Below are 14,281 nucleotides of genomic sequence, written 5' to 3' on the forward strand. Positions count from 1 at the left end.
AGCTCTGATACTCTAGAAGTCTATAAAGTTAACGAATCTCAGAGCGATATGAAAGTAGGTTAAGCACTGAGAGAGCACTTATTTCTTTAGTATTTTGATTAAAAAAAAAAAAAAAAAAAAAAAAAAAAAAACCTGGATCCTGAAAACAGCACTGGGCTTTAAGCTGAAAAACCTGGATTCCAGCCTCAGATGTGCCCTTATAAGCTGTATCTTGGGTAAGTCACTTCACCTTGCTGACCCTCAGTTTTCTCATCTGGAAAATGGGGCCACAATACCACCTCACGAGGCTTTTATAAGTGGTAAATAAGTTAGTGAATGTAAAGCAGCTGTACATGAGAGGCACATGGCATCTGATGAATCAGAGCCACACCGGTGCCTTTCCAGTTGGCTCCCTCCACCTAAATACTTCTCAAATTTTACTCTACCATTTTTTAATAACTTCTTTGAACTAAAGGAGTTCAGCTGTGATACAGCACCACTGAACTTCTAACAGAATAAAAGGGAAGTCAGGTGCCCTGGGTTGGACTCTCACTCTATATAGGATACATTCGAACATAGTACTTCATTTAAATATCACGACCACCTCCGAGGTATTATCCTCAGGGCAGAGGTAAGGGACCTGCGGTTTGGCAACTTCCTTAAGGTCAATCAACTAGGAAATGGTGGCATGAGTGTTTGAATCTATGCTGGTGACTTAAGATATTGTCCCTCAGCTCCAAACTTGTCCTTCTGTACTCTGCTGTGTGATCAATGAGTGAGACTCTGGAAAATGGCTCTTCGGCTTTGTCAGGAAGGCCTGCCGTTTCTCTTGGTATCACCCTACAAGTCATTTCTTACCCAAGCAGCAGTGGTTTGATCCAGCTGTTTTCCCTAACACCATCAGCACAGGAGTCTGAGTTCTCACTCCACATGGTCCCTGTCCAAGCTTCTAGGTTCTGTAACTCCGACCTCTTCCACTTGTTCCCGCAGCCCCAGAAGTGGTGGTTTCTTCTTGCAAGTACTACCTCTAGTATCTCAGCATCCCTCTTTTCTTCTCCAGTCCTCCAATACCCTATGTTAAGTTCTCTCTGCTACAATAATTAGCATGGTTTCTGTTCTCCCATTGGGACTCTAAGATAGTACTTACGGCACTGATCAAGCCTGCCTGTTTACCATGTGCTGCCTTGGAACCAGTTCTGATGGAGCTGTTTTAGGGGAGGCAGCTGAGGAATCATGCAGACACTGCCAGCTGGCTTCACTGGCACCAGAGCCTCACCAGTGCTGGAGAAGAAGTCTCTGTGGAGGCACCTGCTGTTCTGCAGAGGCGAGATCAAGGGTGGGGAGAGGTACCTTCCTCCGGGGGCCTGTCCGGCAGACAGATGGGCATCACAAAGTCATTCAGCACTGGGCCCTTTGATAGTTCCACCAGAGCCACGTCATTCTCAAATGTGTTGGGGTCATACAGGGGATGGAGGAAGATGCGTCCGACCTCGAGATGCTGTTCAGTATTATCTGACCGGTACCTCCAGTGCTTACCTAGGGAAGAATAAGGCACATGAGGCACATGAGATAATGGAGGCACAGAAACTAAGGTCTCTTCTTGCCCCCTGTCAGCTACGTCTCCCATCCAGCCTATGTTTCCAGCCTGAACTCTTTTAATACTTTCCTTCACACTTTTTCCAGCAATCCTGCCCTACCTGCTCTTCCCGACATATTCTCATGGGCTCCCGTCTCTGTCTTGCTTCATGCGCTGATCTCATTGCCTTAAAACACTCATTCCAGTGCTCATCGCATACATGTTCAAATCATATAATCATCCTTCAGTGCCTGGGCCATGTGCTGCCTCCCCCATGAAGCCTCTTCAATTCTTGAGTTAGATTCCTCAGAAGTCTTTTGCCTATGGGTTCCCATGATACTTTATCTGCTTTTCTCCTACAGAACTTATTGCTTTTTTTCTTATACTAGAGGTCTCCCTGCTTATATGTTATTCCTTTATTAGTCTGTAAGCTCCTATTGGGCAGGAACTAGATTTTAAGAATACTTGTGTCCTTAGATTCTAGCATGGTGTTGGTAGGGAACTGAGTTGAATAGGCTGGTGGCCTTAGGGAGTGGAAGCTTGGATTGTATGTGTCTGATCCACTTGAAACCATGGATTCACAGAAGCCTGAAGCATCTTTGGAAACTAAATTGGGCTCTTTATTTTCCCATTATAAAACTGAGGCCTAGACTTCAATGACTTGCTCATGGAAATCATTGCCTTGAGCTTGGACTTAGGTCCCTGGACTCTAGTCCAAGCTGGTTCTTCATCCCAGGTGTCTTGCCCTGATGAATGAGTTAGTGGACACACCCCTTTCCCAGAACCACAACTGGCTTCAGGAATCAGCTTGCCCCTCACTCACCAACGATGATTTTGAAGTCAGAAGGGGTGAGCCTGTAGAAGTCGTGGAAGACTGGGTCCTCTGGATCGAGTGAATGGTGGAGGCAGTGAGCAGCGGTCACAATCCAGTTGGAGCCTGAGAAGAGAATTGTGCACACACACTGCCCTGCACTGCCCCGACCTGTCTTGCCTTCAGACTACTCTGGGATACCCTTCTCCATTGCCCTTCAAAGCCCCAAGTCAAACACTCATACCTAATCTAAAGATGAGGAGTTAACTCTGTCATTTTGTATGCCTATTCCAACCAAAGCCAAGGCTGAACATCTTAAACATGGTTTCAGGGCTCCCTTAAACCCATAGGATTGGTGAGCTCCAGACAGCCCAAGGTGGGTCCACACGAAACCTTGTGCTCACTGGCCACTCCTCCGGCTTTGTGGTCCCTGGACCAACATCAACAACCTCATCTGGAAACTTCTTAGAAATGCAGACTCTCAGGCCCCTGCCTCAGATCTATTGAATCAGAATCTGCATTCAGTAGGAAAATCTGGGAATTTTAACAAGATCCTCAGGCAATTCCTATGCACACTAAAGTTTGAAAAGCACCGCTTTAGCATGGTGCTTCTCAACTGTGGACACACATTAGAATCACCCGGGGAACTAAAAAGACAAAAAAACAACACAAAACAAAAAGAGTGCCTGGGCCTGGAACCAGACCAGCTAAGTCCTGGGGGTATGGCCCAAGCACAAGTATATCTTAAATGTTCCCCAGATAATCCCACTGCCATCATTGCTCTGATCCTAACCTCTCATTTTGCAGATATGGATCCTGAGGCCTGGAGGAAAGCAGGGATGTCTAGGGTCACCCAGAAGGTTAGCAGCAGGCCAGGGTGAGACCCTGGGTCTCCTGAGCATCAGCCTAGAGCACTTCTTCTATCTTGGTGCCTTTTCCCCTCAGTGAACAGGTTCCTGCTCTTTGCTTAATAGTCAGGCTTTGGTTCATCCTTTAGGTGAAGCAGATGATAAACCCATAAATAACTAAACCTAGAGGCACAACCAGGATGAACCAAAAAGGAAAAAGACACCAGAGCTTGGGGGTGGGGGGTGTCAGGTTGGAGTTCAGAGTCCCAGGCAGAGGTATTTTTTGCAGCAGATTCCGGGCTCCACTTGGCTCTCTCGGGACCTGCTATGTGCTCTGGCTACTGGGTTCTGAATAGAGCTCCATGTAGGCCACCCTCTTTCCCTGGAGGCATTTTTGATCTCTGTCCATAGCCAGGGGCTGTTGTCCAAATTTTCCAGGTGGATAAAGTGGGACCAGGTAGTCAGGTAGGAAACCCTGCTTCAGAACAGGGCTCTGAGCCATTTAGATGAACTCAGGGGTATGCAGTGGTGAGTCCAGAGATGGGACTTTACCTCCCAGCTCTGCAAATACTCTTGGAGTCCCTGAGCCAGGCTCCCTCTGCCCAGCTTTCAGTGTGGGCACCGAGAGCATGGTGCTTTCCCTCCGCCCTCTGTCCCTCAGCCCCTTTCCTGCTTCCCTGCTTCCTCTGTCCTCTCCCAGCCCACACTCCCTCTACAACACTGAATAGCAGGAGGAGAGAGATTCCAGATATGAGAGCCGTGCAGGGTAGAGCATGAGAGAACTTGCCGCTTGGCTGAGGATAGAGAAACAGGCTTCTAACATCTTCAAAACATGATAAGAAATAAACATGCAGTAGATACAAATTAACATTGAACATTATTGAACTTAAAAAACTCAAGGCTTAAGAAAACTAATTTAATTCTAAAAACCATGGGCACATAATCTCTTTCACTCACATTCTAACAAAATCAGCAATGGCTGATAAAGCGGTCTCTCTCCCCACTCTCCCTGTCTGCTCCTACTCACCATCTCTCCGCTTCTCTTCTGACCTTTTCTTCATTTCTGGTTCCTCCCTGCTTTTCTGTCTTTCCTGATTTCTCCTCTCGCTTGGGTATCTTGTGCCCTACCTGTCTCTCTTCCATCCACCATATTTGTTTACTTTTATTTTCTTCTTTCTCTCTCTCTAGTTTCCTTTTATTTTCCAGGTCTCTCTCATGTTCTTTGTGTCTCCTTCTGTCCCCCCTATCTCTGTCCTTCTAGCTCTGTCTCCTCCCCTGCCCACTCCCCGCAGGGCTGCCCCTGTCACCTGTACTCATTCTCTGTGCTACTTGGGAGGCTCCAGAGAGTGGGAACGCTCATCTTCGTGGGGGGGGGGGGGATGTAAGGATCAATTCCTCACAGGGGAGGGTAATGCCTGGTTGCCATTTCACACCTCCCACGGTGTCCGGTGCCTCCCCGTGTGCACAAATTCCTGATGGGAGCTGTCCTTACCTGACTGCACCCTGAGGAGGTGGGTCAGTGAGGAATGAGGCCTGCAGCCACGGGAGCTGTCCAGACCTCTTTTCTCTGTGATGGGATCAAACCAGGAACTGGCTATGGGCTCTAGAGTGTTATTAATTTTTCTTATGATGTCAGAGATGGAGTGAACCTTAGGTTATCTAGACAAAATTGCAGCAGGAAGATCTGTCAGCCATTCCTTTCCTGCCCTTATTCCTACTTCCACCACATTTAATCCATTACGAAATTCTGATGCTTTTGTCCTGGCTGGGTGGCTCAATCTATCACTGGCTTCTTTCCTCCCACACCCCCCAACTCCCCCCACCCCCCACCTCCTTCTCTCTCTCTCTCTCTCTCTCTCTCTCTCTCTCTCAAATCAAGTAACATATCCTCAGGTGAGAATTAAAAATATCCTGGTGATCCTATTTCCCAATGCTTTTCAATCTGCCTCACTTTCATCACTGTCCACTGTCCTTATTCTGAAGCTAATGACTTCCCTCCCCACTACTGCAGTAGCCACCTTACTGAAATCCTGAGCTTCTGAGTCACCCTCCTTTTCAATCCACGTGACCCCTGCAGAGAACTTTCCAAACATGCTTCTAAACCTGCATTAGTGTACAGGATAAAATTTAAATGTCTAAGCAGGGCATTCAAGGCCTCTGCATATCTCCCTTCCCTAACTTCTTTAGGGTGAAAATCCTGACTCTCCCTGATCCCACAGCATTGGTACAGCCTGCCCTTGAGCCACATGTAGTTATGCATGTTTGAGGGGCTGACTCTCTGGCCCTTCCAAGTGCTAGAGACTGGCCAGGACTCATTAGGTGTTTGTTGACTAAAGGAGGCAGCTAGAATAGGAACACATGTCTCCTGGATCCAGCTAATGGCTATGTCTACAACAGTGTACTTCTGGGCCCTGCTACCAGTGTAGACAGTGGTTCTCTATGAAGAAGTGTTGATCTGTCTACAGAAAGAGGGTTAGGTACCTTTGCTTCCACCCTGCCCCTAACCTGGGTCTCCCACCCTTTCCACCCTCTCCTTACCTAGAAGGGAGCCTCCACAGAAGGGCTGCCCATTTGGGTGAGTCAGCATGGCGATCCAGGGGGTGGTGCCTTTCTCGGCCTGGCGTCCATTGTAGATCCTGGCTATCAGCTTCCGGGAGAACTTAGGGAGCCCACACACTGCATCCAAGGGAGGGAGGGACACGTCACACTCTTAGCTCCATCTTGCAGTTTGCCAGAGCTACCAGCTCACTTCTCTCTGTTAGGAACATCTGTTACTTTTTGGTCTCGCAAGGTCCATGGCCCATTCAGAGACAGCATGCCAATTTTCCCGTGGCATCCACCTTTCCTCTATTCCCAGTCTATATGTCCTGAGCTGTAATGACTTTATCTTTGGTTTTAAGGGTTGGGATGTGACCCAGGTCTGACTAATTAATGCCTTTCATCCTCTGGTTGCAGCAATTACTCAGAGATGGGAATGTCACCCTGAAAAGGCCAATGAAAGCCTACCTTGGGAGTTTTGCTAAGGATATTAGAGAGAGAAAAGGCCTTTTCTTTGCTGGGGTTGCTAAGCTACCGGCTATAAGCCCAGACCAACCAACCATCACTTCACAGAGAATCTGCTAAGAATAATGTTACTAACAGAGAAAAGTGGAGCTAGAAGGTGAGGAGTGAAGGAAGGGAGAGATTGTATCCTGATATTTGAGCTCCCTGACCTAATCATACCTGAAGCCTTTTGGTATAGATTTTTCAGTTATGTGAGCCTATAATTCTCTCTTTCTCAGCAGATACTCAGAGTCTACTGGGTGGGAAGTGCTCCAACCATTCCTCTTTCCATCTGCTTCCTCTGTAAACTTTCTTCGCTTCAGGGCTAATTCTTGGCTTTGGATCTCCTCACTTCTAAACTCTTGAGGACCTGGCTTTAGGGATTCTTATCCTTTTCCTATATTTTTCATCTCCCCTTTGTCTATGCCTCCAAAACATAGCCAGCCCTTCTTATTCTAAAGTCAAATGTCTACCTTCTCTGTTTCCTATTCATTTCAAAGTCTCTCCTCCTCCCTTCCGTAGTCAAGCCTCTGGGAAGAAGAGTTGACAGTCTCCACATCCTCCCCTCTCCCTTCAATTTGGAAGAAGTGCTATGCTTTGCACATACTTAGAAGTAAAGTAGTCATTTGAATATTTAATAGACCCATAAACATAGATGGAGATAGAATGGCTCTGGGCCCATAAATAGAACTTCAATAGTGATACATACTTATATAGGTATATAGGAAGATACTGTTTGAAATGTTATCTTCATCACTAGGAAGTCTCCTTGCCCTGTGACTCCTCAATATTGAAGCTGGAGCAGCATTGCTTTAGGTGAGGCTAGATACAACTTTGACTTTTGAAAGAGTAAAGCACAGACCAAAGTCTGGAAATACAGACTTTCATTTGAAGAGTCAGGGGTTTCAGTAAAAAAATTGTAGGTTTCAAGGGACCACAACCAGAAGATCAGAGCATATAATTTTTACTATAAGCCATAGAAAAGGGAGAATGTAAGGGCAGTGCTCTGCCTCAGGAAGGAGATTAAAAAAAACCTAGGAGAAGCCTGGAGAGGAAGGAAGGGGAGAGGAGAAGGAGAGAGACAGGGATAGAGGAAGAGAGGGAGAGAGGGAGAGAGGGAGAGGGGCGGGGGAGAGGGAGAGAGAGAGAGAGAGAGAGAAGTAGAAGAATGAGGAGAAGGAGGAGGGGGAGGGAGAAAGATGAGGGAGGGTCAGGAACTTTAAACACCAGCCTGGGGCCTGTTTCCTGGGTATTCTTGCAGACTTCACAGTAGAGACTGGGTACCTGTCCCTGGGGAATGTCCAGCCTAAGATGTTCCTCTGAACTATCCTGTGGTGTTTGCACTGTTCACTAGTTTTCACCTCTCATGACACTTTCCCTCCTTGGCTTCTGAAGCACTTCCCTTCCTGTGTTCCTGATCCCTCTTTTTTGTCTCTTCTTTCTCATCCCTCTATGCCACTCATGCTGGTATTTCCATTGTTTGGCACTTTCCACTCTATGCTGCCCACTGTCAGACCACTGATTTCAGAATTTCCTGGTAAAAAAAAAAATCACTGGGGGAAGCAGAGAGTAATGTGTCTCTTCTACTCCATGTAACCTCATGGACCCTCAGTGTCTCTATATGTCACAACACACAGTTCAAATATTTAGATGAATGTAAAAATCTGAAATGTAATAGAACACAAGACATGATAACCTTTGAAACCAGCTATATAAAGTGTAAAATAAGATTTAGGATTGTTTTAATTCTCAGTAGTGTAAAAAGCATGACATTGTCATTATAATACAAACTCTAAACAGAGGCACAGCATGAGAGCACCCCATGGAGAGCCCTCACTGACAGGCTAGCTTGTGCTGCCCCCACACCCTGCACCTGCACGATGTCTATGCCTAGACACCAAGCCCTGCTGAATACACCACTGAAATGTTTTAAACTCCCCACCCCCACAACTGTGCTATCATAGCTCTAGGTTTGGTGGGTTTTTACCATCTCCCTCCAGAATGATTGCAGTAGCTTCCCAACCTCTCTTTCTGGCTCAGTCCCCCGCCCCACCCCCCACAAGCCACTTTCCACTCTATGCTGCCCACCCCCAGCCCTGCTGATTTCAGAATCTCCCAGGGGAGACTCAGGAATCTACATTTCTAAAAAGCATCCCAGGCCATTCTGATAATAATACCCTAAGTTAGAGAATCACTAGGTACAGGACAGAGTGCACATGTAGTGTGGCTTTCAAGACTATTTCTGCTCTCCTGTAATCCCCAGGCTCCCACTCTACTTGTGCACACTTTCCTGCTTGATGTTTGCCCATCTGGCTCTGTCTCTTCAATCTCCCATTGCAGCCTTTGCAGCGTCTCTGCAAAGCCCCCCAGATCCCCTCCAGCCATATGGATCTCTTGCACCTTTAAGTTTCCATAATATTGCAATCTCTAACTCATGACACTTACCTCTTTTTGCCCGTGTGAGACCTAGAAACACAGGACCTTGCCCTGCATGTTAGTTTGAGCTCTTTGAAGTTAAGGACTTAAATAACAGGCATTGCAATGAAGGAAGTGCAGGCTCAAGGGCACATGCCAATAACGAACCCCATTCCTCATCACTTTTTCTTGGATGATGTCTAGGTGAAAAAATTGTACTTTTTCTGTCATGCGAGAGGTTTTGGCTTTATAAGAGGCAAGTTTCTTTTCAAAGAGTCGAAACACATAGATATCAACAATAACCAAACTCCCAAATGAAGGCTGTTGATTATCCATAGAGGTTTTATTTCCACTTTAGACCCCTGACTGGAGAAATGGAGTGCAGAGGCACCTTACAGAGTAGTGAGCTTGTGGTATAAAATATACAATATATAGCATCCTCTACATGCACCGTTCATGGGCAAAGGAGTGTGGTTTTTCAAGAACCGATTAGAAAAGTTGACACTTCCTAATTGTTCTCTTGGAATCCCTCTCAGGGGCTTCTCTGGTTGCCTTTCTCTGGTGGAAAATCACAGGAGGACCATCATCCCTGTGAGGGCCAACAAGAGGCTGTTGGCAACCAGCAGCACTGAGTGATGGAGCTAAAAGGACTCTAAAGGAGCTCTAGTATCTTCCTTTCACAGATGGGGAAACTGAGGCCCAAAAAGGAAAAGAGATTTGTGAAAGGTTATAGATCTGGTTGAGGGCAGAGCTGGGGCTAGGGCCCAGGACTCTTGGCTCTTGGTCTCTTCTCACTGCCTTTCACGGGTAAGTCTCTGCTGCCTTTCATAAGGGTCCAGAAGCTGAAGGAGTGAATCCCTCTGAATATCCACACTGGGTGGATTCTCTGAAGAGCTCAGACTCTGGGTACACTGGGCAGCCTGGTGGGATGAGGTCACTCCTAATGTCCTTAGCCCATCCTTCTTCCATTTTCCTGCCCAGAAGCACAGCGGGGCACAGCAGGGACCTTCTCTTTTTCCAAGCAATCCCGATGAGTCTCCATGCCTGGAGCTGGGGCTCAGGTGGACTTTTCAGATGATACATTTCAAGGCTGGAAGGCTGCTTCATGCTTGTCTGGAGCAGCAGGGATGGACACCCTGCTGTTGTCAGCTGGTATTTGAGAGTGACATATGGTTCCAAATGACATGCTCGGAGTTTGCGAAAAGAATTTAACAGGGTTGCTATTCCCCTTGCCCAGTCACCCAAGCATTCCCAGCTTTCTCTTGGTTCTTTGACATCCCTTTAATAGAGAGCATGAAGGCTATATCTTGGACTACGGAAGCTTTTAGGAGAGAAACCCCAGGGATAAGAGAACTCCAGGGGTTACACCAGGAGACGGAGGCCTCAGTATGGTCCCCATCTTCCGATATCTGAATGGTTTTCTCCTAAAGGAGGAACCAGACTTGTCTGTGCCCAAATGACAAAGCTGGAAAAAATATAGGGACTCAGAGTTCCTTTCAATGGAAGAAAGCATTTTCTAACAATCAGGCCCAGTTACACCAACAGTGGGTTTGATATTGATACGTGAATAGGAGTGAATAAGGGCACTGGGATAAAGTGGTCCTGAGAGGAAGGAGTGCTAGGATTGGCCCAGACATCCAGCTCCCTCATATTGCTGAGGACAGTGAGGCCTGGAGAGAGGAAGCGACTTGCCCAGGGCCATGGACCCAGGTCTTCTGTGTAGAGACTTTTCTCTATACCACTCTGCTGCCTCTCAGGGCCCTGGGGATGTCTCAGGACAATGGGAGCAGGTTCCATTCCATTTGGTCTGGTGAGTAACATGGAGTGTGCCATCAGAAGTCTATGGTCAGCCTCATGTGGGCTGGGGCAGAGCAAGAAGGCCCTGAGGAGCTCAGTCAGCTCACCGTTCCACCCGGAGCTCCCCTAGATCTTGCGGGGAGCCCATCTGCTCCCACACCCAGTCCACATAGTTGGAGACCTTCGTGTAGACCCCATAGACCTGCTTGCTGCCACATTCTTCAGGCCCTCCCCAGGACACCAGACCTTGGGCCACCCAGGTCTGGCTCAAGTCATCAAGAATGATAAAGGCCCCGCCGCTATCTCCAAGGCATGTGTCCTTGCCGCCCTCATAGTAGCCAGCACAGAACATGTTCTCTGTGACGCTGTAGTTGCCCAAGCGGGACTCATAGCTGGTCTTGCACTCGGCGTGTGGCACCACGGGTAACTTGACATACTGCAGGACATCTGACAAGGTCCGCGTGCCACTGCTGATGATCTCATCCACTGTCACATTAGGGTTGGATATACCCCAGCCTGCCACTAGGCCTAGCATGTGGGGGGCCGGGCCTTCGGGTTCAGGCCTTGGCAGGCAGATGGGCATGACTTGGGGTCCCAGGGGCACGGGTTCCTGCAGTTGTACCAGAGCAATGTCATGGTTGTAGTTCTGGATGTTGAAGTCTGGGTGGAGCACCACTCGGGCTGCTGAGCTGTTCACAGCACCCGATTTGTCCCGCATGTCATGAAGGCCCAGGTAGACAGTGATGTGCTCCTTGGAGACTGGTGTCACTGTGTTGTCTCTGCGCTGGGAGCGCAGCACATGGGCTGCTGTGAGGATCCAGGACTCAGAGAGCAGGGCCCCACTCCCAAACCACTTGTCATTTGGCACCCTCGAGGTGTCCTCCACCACTATCAGGGCCTGCCACGGGAAGAGGCCGGGCTCAGCATTCCGACCCCCGATGATCCGCTTGACGAGGTTTGGCAAGGAGCGGGAGGGCTGACCACACACTGTAAGGAGGAGGGAGTGGGGAAAAGAGACAGACACTGGTCAGGTCAGCCATGTGGAAAGAGCCACTAAGAGAAATTTACATCTTCCCCATTGTAGATTATGCCACCACAGGACCCTGCTCTATATCCCAGAGCCTGAGAAAGCTCTGTGTAGGGTCATGATTGACCTAAATCTCTCTAGCCTGGCCAGCCTGTAGTCTGGACCTTCTGTAGCCATGGCCAGCTATGAACCAGACCACTTCATTCATGGACCATCACCATGTTGAGCCATTTCTAGCAAGGATCACTTCTGACCTAGACCACTTTGAGCCAGGTCTATCTCTAGCAGTGATCACTTCTTCCTTTTTTTTTTTCTCTAGAAAGACATCTTATTCAGAAGTAGTTCATACTATGGGCACTTGGAAAACTTCTGAAAACCATAGGTCATGTGCTTTGAGAGACGAAAGGAAACTGAAAGACTGTCTAGTAGGTCACAGTAATCAGTGGACTGGGAGCAAGGACACCGAAGGCCTTGACCTGGCTTTTCTCTCTTATGTGCTGTGTGAGTCTGGGTAAGTAAATTTTCCTCTCTAGACTTCAATTTTTAATCTGCTAACTGAGGTAGTTGATCATGATGATCTCCAAGGATCTTTCAAATTCCAAATTCCTTAAACTTTTATTTTATATGCCCTGGTCACCCTCATTTTAGAGGTGAGTAAAACTCTCCAGAGGTTAAGTGACTGGCCCAAGTTCACATGGCTGTTAAGATAAGTAACAGGGGCTTAACTAGATTCTAAGAGCAATGTCTCATCCTATATCCTACAATGCTTCATTACATGTAAAGATCATGTGATGGGCCCTCTAACCTTTTCTTCTCTAGCATAAAGGACTCATTCTGTAAATGGATGCCTAGGGCATCTAAGGATAGAAAAAGATGGCATAATCTACAAGCAATGATGCATGGGCCCTGTTCTGAGCCACCCATCATTGCACCCAGGAACCCTGTAGTACCTTCAGGGGACGAAGAAAGGTCTGATCAAACTTCGTTCCACTGAGTTGTACCCCGAGCATGCACATGCACCACCAGCCTCCTCAGCCAAACACCTTTGGCTCATGAACAGAGGGTCTTCAGTATCAGACCCCACTGGCTAAGAACAAGTTCACATGGGCCTCCCCCAGCATGGTTCTTAGGCCTGGGGGGCAAACCTCGTGTAAGCATGGGCCTCCTCTTGGTTCAAATGGTCAGGCTACACCCCTTGGTCCTGGAAACTATCAACAGTCTCTTTAAAGACCAAAGACCATTTGAGTGTTCTTGGCAACTTTGGGAAGTCAGGCTTTCAGAAACCTAATCCTTTTCAGATGTTCTTCTTCCTGATGCCAAATGTGTCTTATGTGATCCTGAGGCATCCTGTGTTCACCCCAGGCCAGATGTAAGTCTGCCTCTGCTAACTCTCTGTGGTCTGGCCTTTCACAGTTGAAAGCCAGACTCCCAATTACAAGCAGCAGCCTACAAGGTGACATCTCAAGGTTGGTCTGTGATTAGCTCTGCACAATGACTCATTTGGCACTGAAAAGCCCTCATCTAGTGAAAGACATGCTTGTGGTTTAGTCCATGATCACAACAAAGCTGGTGCTGAATGGTGCCTTTTTCCAACCAAGGTGCCAATGGCATAACCTGGGTTGCAGAAGGCCAGAGTTGGGGAAGCATGGAGAATAGCTAATTTACAGATGGAGAAACCAAGGTTCAAAGAAGGCAAGTGGCATACTGAAAGTCATTATTGGCAGAGCCAGAAGTAGAGTCCATTTCTTGTGACTCCAGGTTCATTTTCTCTACAGAAGTCTGTTTTTCTTCTTGATATGATCTTGTACTTTTGAAAGGTTGAATAATGAAACAAGCCTTTGAGAGAGCTCATTGACATAGGGTCATTCTTTTAGGCTGACACCATTCCACATCCTGTCTTTCCCGGGAGAAAGGAGTCTTCTTGAAATACCTTAGCTTCTGTGCTGAAGCCAGATTTGGGCTTTAGGCGACTGGAGGTGCTGAGGGAGGGGTTTTAAAATAAAAATTTGATATTCTAAAATTTGGGCTTCACAAGGATGGCATGAAATATAAGCAGAATCAATAATGGCTCATCATTGTCTGTGCTGACGTCAGAAGTCTTGGGTTCACCTTCTACCTTGCCCCTGACTTTTTGCGCGTAGCCTTGGATAAATCATACCTCAATGATTCTTAGTTTTCTCATGTGTAAAATAAGCAACAAATATACTATTTGCTTAACAGTTTTCTTGGAAAGGTGGATATTATGATGACCAACGAAATAGTTTTTCCCATTCTGGCTTGCCTCTGGGTTCAATCTCAGTGTTTTAGGAGGAGCAAATTTTTAAACTTCTGGCTTGGTCTAATGATACACCATGGTTCTGCCCCATACCAAGTGTTAAAATATTTTATGACTCATTATATCCAAGATGCTTTGTATAAATATAGAGGATGATGACCATTAAAAGTTGTAGAATGTTATGGATCATATGATTCTGCTCCCTCACTTCTGGGGTATGGAATCCTAGCCCCAGAGAGGTAATATTACTTACCAAAAATCACAACTGGGAACTAATAACACCAGGACTAGGATCCAGGCCCTGAACACCAGGAGTAGGATCCAGGCCCTGACTCCCACCTCAGTGCCTCTTCCCCTTCCAGAGGTCGCAGCACAGCTGCCCATGATGGAATCCACCTGCAGCAGTGTTTTATTTGGCCCACATGGTATTTTAGCGAAATAGAGATTTGACCCTCCAGTTTGTCAGAGCTCTACTATTCCCCATTTTCTCTGAGGCTTGACCAACTGTGTA

General features: G+C 47.2%; 1 protein-coding gene across 2 annotated transcripts in view; it reads right to left on the bottom strand.

The window, feature by feature from the left end:
* The window catches only part of MASP1 (MBL associated serine protease 1), a 61,304-nt gene that overhangs the window by 5,119 nt on the left and 41,904 nt on the right, over positions 1-14,281 (bottom strand). The window contains exons 11-13 of one of the 2 annotated variants that reach the window (XM_090275212.1): positions 5,753-5,890; positions 2,379-2,492; positions 1,330-1,515 (exon numbers count right to left, since the gene is read on the bottom strand). In XM_090275212.1, coding sequence (XP_090131338.1) covers positions 1,330-1,515; positions 2,379-2,492; positions 5,753-5,890 — 438 coding nt within the window. Of the gene's footprint in view, positions 1-1,329; positions 1,516-2,378; positions 2,493-5,752; positions 5,891-8,993; positions 11,456-14,281 lie in introns of those variants that run through there. The other variant, XM_090275206.1, reaches the window with a different exon arrangement.

Source organism: Furipterus horrens, unplaced genomic scaffold (genome assembly GCF_987537825.1).
Source record: "Furipterus horrens unplaced genomic scaffold, mFurHor1.1.pri manual_scaffold_1, whole genome shotgun sequence".
Lineage (NCBI taxonomy): Eukaryota > Metazoa > Chordata > Mammalia > Chiroptera > Furipteridae > Furipterus > Furipterus horrens.